The 6,000-nt window shown below is 50.3% G+C and overlaps 1 protein-coding gene across 5 annotated transcripts in view; it reads right to left on the reverse strand.

Annotated features, from left to right (window-relative positions):
* BRSK1 (BR serine/threonine kinase 1) overlaps positions 1–5,064 on the reverse strand; it is a 41,660-nt gene extending 36,596 nt beyond the window's left edge. For all 5 annotated transcript variants that reach the window (XM_056864015.1, XM_056864014.1, XM_056864012.1 and 2 more), the window contains exon 1: positions 4,552–5,064. In XM_056864015.1, the coding sequence (XP_056719993.1) occupies positions 4,552–4,669 (118 nt within the window). In that variant the 5' untranslated portion in view covers positions 4,670–5,064. The remainder of the gene's footprint in view (positions 1–4,551) is intronic.
* Positions 5,065–6,000: the final 936 nt, after the last annotated feature.

Below are 6,000 nucleotides of genomic sequence, written 5' to 3' on the forward strand. Positions count from 1 at the left end.
TTGCACAATTTATGGCCCACTTAGTTGAATGCAGCCCCTCCCCACCCATGTACTCAGGCCTACCAGCTTCCTGTTTTTTTTACAATCCCTGGAAGACAGCAAAATGAGAGCCCCTTTTGACCCACACACCCCTGGAAGATAATACTGGACTGCGTTTGAAATGCTGGGCCAGAAAGTTTCTGGCGGTCCCGGCTCAGAGAAAATCCAGCTAAGCAGGATGAAGAAAGAATGGTCAGAGATTTAAAACTACAGATGAGAAGAAGACCTTAAACATTAGGAAGAAGATCTAAGGGGGAAATTAGACACGGCAGAGAGTTATTAGCTGCTTACCTGAATGTAAGACATCCAGATTTCTTATGTATTTATTTAGATGTTCATACACTCTACTGTTCTTCCCAAAGGTGGACTGAAAACAGTTTACAATACTTTCCTCCCTCCTTCCTCCGTTTTATTCATCACAACAACAAACCTGTAAATAGGGTTGCCAGCTCTGGGTTGGGAAATACCTGGAGATTTTGGGGGGTGGAGCTAGAGGAAGGCGGGGTTTGGAGAGGGGCGCCTTCTTCTTCGCAAAAGGGTGGGAAAGCATCAAGCGAAGAATGCTTTACTTAGAGCAGGGGTGGGGAACATCAGGCCCCCGGGGGGGCGATTAAGGCCCGCAAAATAATTTGGTCTGGCCCTTCATGGGTCCTGGCAGATCTTGTTTCTAGCTCAGAAGGATCTAAGACTGGCGATCCGCCCCCTCCCGCCGACAGGAATAGCCTCTATTCAAGGCAGATGTGAGTTTGTTTTGCAGAGAAAACAAAGCCTGCCCTCCTCAGTCTCCACCCTCCAAATCGCCAGGTATTTTCCAACCCAGAGCTGGCAACCCTATCCATGATTCTGTGGTTATGGAAGTAAATAAATATGTTTACCTAAGCCACCTAGGGTTGCCAGCTCTGGGTTGGGAAATTCCTGGAGATTTGGGGGTGGAGCCTGAGGAGGGAGGGGTTTCAGGACGGAAGGTACCTCAGCAGGGTTGCCAACCACCAGGTACTAGCTGGAGATCTCCTGGTATTACATCTTATCTCCATCCGATAGGGATCAGTTCACCTGGAGAAAATGGCCGCTTTGGCAATTGGACTCTATGGCATTGAAGTCCCTCCCCTCCCCAAATCCCGCCCTCCTTAAGCTCTACCCACAAAACGTCCCGCCGATTGCGAAGAGGGACCTGGCAACCCTATAGAGTTCACTCGCCAAAGCAGCCATTTTCTCCCGGGGAATTGATCTCCATAGTCTGGAGATCAGCAGTAATTCTGGGAGATCTCCAGGGCCCACCTGGAGGTTGGCAACCCTATCTACCCCAGTCACCTCCAGGCCGTGAGAACTCAGGTAAATGGGGTACATTTATTGTGAGTTTGTGTTGGGGAAAGATATAGCCAAGATTTTGACCCGAGTACCCTGATTTCCTGGGAGAAATCTATGTGCACCCTGCAACTGAATTCTGGCTGCTGAAACCCTGGTTTTCTTGACTGGCCACTTTGAGAAAGGAGTGGGATAAAAGCCCGGTACCTCAGCAAATTTTCGTAAAATAACCTGATACCAACAATTTTTTTGGCCATTTTTTCTTCCACTTCCGGGTTGGCAACTGCCTCAAGTTGCATCTCTGAAGGGCTAGATTTGAGTGATACCAACCCCTGAGGCAGAGCACCTGCTTGGCGTGCAGAAGGTCCCAGGTTCAATCCCCGGCATCTCCAGTTAAAGGGACTAGGCGAGTAGGTGATGTGAAAGACCTTGGCCTGAGACCCAGGAGAGCCACTGCTGGTCTGAGTAGACAACACTGACTTTGATGGACCAAGGGTCTAATTCAGTAAAAAGGAAGCTTCATGTGTTCCTGTGTGTTCACTTGTCAGGCTGAGGTGATCTGAGAAATCCCTGGTTCAAATCTCCCCTCTGCCACAAATTCACTAGGTAGCACTCGCAAGCCACTCACACTCTCAGACCTCCCATCTGCAGGAATAATAATGCTGTCCTACCTTACAAGACTGTTGTAAGGATTACAAAATAATGTTTGTTAAGCACTTTGAGCACTGTGTTATATAATAATAATAATAGTTACTGTTGTTGTAGGTATTCCCAGGACCACAAACAACTACGCACCAGACTACGCTGTCTTCCAGACAAATATGCTAAAAAAAAAAAAGCTCCTTAAAATTATTCTAATCACAGAATGTGAGCTTTCTGTAGTGGTGCCAGATTTTAGTGTGTCCTGCCCAGTAGGAGCATCAATGAACGACACACTGTGTTGGGCCCAATTCACCATTTTCCCCCTGTCAACGTTTTTGTTTTTAATTTGCAAACTGCTTCATGCACACTTGCGGGCTTCTTCGGTCTGCAAACATACACCACTTCCTTCCCTCCCCGCCCCAGGAGAATCCCAGCTCAGCATCTTCAGGGTTGCAAGACGCAAATGAACAAGCAGGTCCAGCAGGAGTGGAGATGTGTACATTTTAAAAAAAAAAATTCGATCTCTGCCACTGATGTTCCTTAGGTGACCTTGGACAAGTCACTTCAGTTGCCTCCTACCAATGCATTTTACTACACTAAGGAGTCTCATAAATAATTATGAGAGGAAACAGGATTGTCGGAAACACTTCCAGGCAAAAAAGGAAACTCTCCTTGGTTGGGTGGAGGCGTCCGTTTGTTCTGTTGTTTCTGATGCCTGCTCCTTTTGGGACACAGGAAACAACCAAGTCCTTCCCTCCTCCCCCCTTCCCATCTATATCCTCATTTAGACGGAGATTCCTGAAACATATTAGCACAAACCCGACTCCGCCGCCGCCACAGTGAAGAAATGATTATTCAGCAAAATCCCACCCTCCCTTCTCCCCTCCTGCCTCTTCTGCCGCTTTTGCCCACCTGCTCCAAATCTTTATTACTGTTATGGGTTTTGTTTTTTTTACATCTCCAAACCTCCAAAACATGGACAAGCCCCCCCACCTCCACATACACTACAAGCCCTGCTCCCCCTTGTCACTCTCTCTTCCGCCACTGCAGTAATCGGTCCCTTTTCAAATCACATTGTACACACCGAGTTTCACACACACACACACACACACACACACACACACACACACAAATCGAGGGATTCAGACACAGAGGCCTGGTGGTTTGGGGTTTCCTGCATCATCGCAGAGAGATGGACGGGTCCCCCCCCTCCCTCCACCTTCCATCCAGCGACCCACCGTCACCGAAAGAGGAGAGGAAGCTCGAGAAGATGGATTTTTGTCTTGCCCGGCCTTGGGCAATTAAGTCAAGCCGTCCCTCTCGCCACCCAGCCCCGTAATCTAAGCCACACAATCGAATCGGCATCCCTGCAGAGAGTAAAAAACTCTTCCATTCATTCAGAGTGCTGCAGCAGGAGAGGATTGGGGAGGGGGGAGAGAACTGTATAGGCCTCTCCACAACACCCAGGGAGCCGCCGGCAGCATCCCTCTCTGGGCCGCCCCTCATAAATACAAGGTAGCGATGGTCAGATGAAATGGAGAGGGTTTTTTTCTCCCCCTTCTCCGAGGCTATATGGGTTGGGGAATCTGGGTGTCACGAATCTGGATCAAGTTATCCCTCTCTTTCTCTTCCTCCCCAACCAACCTCGGTCACTGCAGCAATTCCCCCCCCCCAAAGCAATTGCTTCATCTCCAGTGCTCTCTGCTTCTGGTCCATTGCTTGGGATTACAGGCACCTCGGTAGAGGCAGCGAACCTCACCTGTTTGGGAAGGATGGGTAACCCGTTGCTGGGTCCTCCACCCTTCCAAGTTCCATCTGGGAATGAGTATTTGTGTGTGTGTAGGTACACACCTCTTTGCTACCACACACAGTGGGTCCGGGGAACCTCAGAACAATCCCAAAACAACATTTGCTGCTAGGGATCCCTTTCAAAACACACCCTTTCCAAAAAACAAAATCAACATTTCTATCGGCCACCATGTAAAATAAACTATTTCTCTTCCCTGAACAAGCACTCCAAACTCCGGCAAATCCAATATGCAGTGCCCACTTCTAACTACAACACCGACCACTCAAACATGCCCTTCTGATTCCTACTCCACAAATTTACTCTCCTCTTCCATCTAGTTGCCCCAACGACCACAGCCATGTACCTTCTGACATCCTCCTCGAATCTGGTATGTGGTTCACACTTTGGACTCCCAAAGAAACTCCGGGAAGAAGGAATCCCGCTTCCTCCCCACCAAATTCATTTTCCAGAGGGCCAAACCTCCGACCCGCTTTTCCTGAACTCCCTCTCCCCCCTTCCTTCGGCCACGGGACATGGACCCTTCCAAACACAACACATCTTTTATTCATCAAGCCGGGCCAACGTAACCTCCATCATTCTGTCAAATTACCCCTCCCCTCCTTTATCCCCAATCTCTGTATGCCAGAGGAGGCCGAGGGGAAGGAAATTTTCCTCCGCCGCCCAGGTTGTCCCGCCATGCCCATCCCTGTGGATTGGGGGCCTGCCCCTCCCACCCAGTGCCAACCTCATAAAGAGGTAGGATCCCAAGTACTCACCGGTCTGCCCTTTCCCCAGCGTCTTCTCCAGCCGGTAGGGCCCCACGTACTGAGCATGCTGCTGGGTCTGTTGTGGCTGGTAGGGGTGGACCCCACCTGCTTCTTTGCCACCGGACATGGCTTTTGTCTGTCACCTTCTGAGAAACAATAAGAGATGGGGGGGATTTGGGGGGTGGGGTGGGGAGAGGCGAGGCCCCCGATATCGCCCTATAGGGACAATACCGGGGCCGGCATCCTGATGGGTTTAGGGGGAGGGGGACGCATCAGGGAGGGGAAGGGAGGAGGGAGAGGGACGAAGGATGCTACAGTCCGGGTACCAGCATCCTCCAGCTGGTCCAGCCGCCCCCAACCGAGGATGCTGATGTTGATGCTGATACTGCTGGGGATGCAGGATGCTGGCGGCAAGCCTCCTCCGGTCTGGTCCTTCGCCTCCTCTCACTGCAATCTGAAGGGATCTCTCGAGCTCTCTCCTTACATCAGCATCCGGGCAACTGGGTGACAGACACAATCCGGGTTAACCCTTGGCGGAACAAAGGCAGCGCCTCCTCCCCAGGCAGGGGAAAGGGGTGGGGATTCGGGGGCGGGGTTGAGGGGACGGGAGGGGGGAAGGGGTCGCCAGGGAGGGTGCAGGCAGCAGCTGGGTGGGAGGGGATAAACGAGGGTGCTTTTTTTTTCATCCGAGAGGTTTTATGGGAAGTCCTGTCTCATTGGTGTGATTGTGTGTGCCTGGTTGTGCGGGGGATATTTTATGCATGCAAGATGTGGATAGGTCTCTCTGTGAGGCTGTGTGACAGAGAAAGATGTGGATAGGTCTCTCTGTGTGTCTGTGTGACAGAGAAAGAGAGAGCTGCTCTGTGGTTTTGTGGGAAAGGTATTTATGCAATTGTTAGTAAGACTGTGGTTTTGGAAGAGGTGTGAGCATATGAATGATTTTGCAGGAACTTGCTTGTGTGATAGTGTAGGCACGGGTATGCGAGATCACGGGGATTGTGTCATGGTGTGTGCAAGAAATGGAAAGAACGACAGGAGGACTCACACAGCTCTTGCTGTCTCTGAGACAGTGAATGCATGCTAGGTGCACCTTTGAGCACACACCTGTAAACAGATTTGCACAACTGTTTGTGTTCTGCATCTCCATTATCGTTGAGTACCTGTCTGAACGGATGTTTTCATCCTACAATCACAGCACATTTGGGGGTGCATGGCATAATTATTAATTTGTTTCTATGGTTCTCAAAGAGGGGTGCAGACCCCATTGCGGGGAGCCCTGCAGATCACCTGGGAGGAGGGAGTAGAATGTTTTGGGGAGGGATAGGATCCTGAGACAGGTGAAGGCTTCCTCCCTACACCACCTTGGAGCCTGAGATGCCCCAAAGAAAGGCAGGTATATAAATATTTTAAATACAAAAATAACGTGAGTTAGATGGGATAGATTACTGTAAGGCACTG

The sequence above is a fragment of the Euleptes europaea genome, chromosome 18, assembly GCF_029931775.1.
Source record: "Euleptes europaea isolate rEulEur1 chromosome 18, rEulEur1.hap1, whole genome shotgun sequence".
Classification (NCBI taxonomy): Eukaryota; Metazoa; Chordata; class Lepidosauria; order Squamata; family Sphaerodactylidae; genus Euleptes; species Euleptes europaea.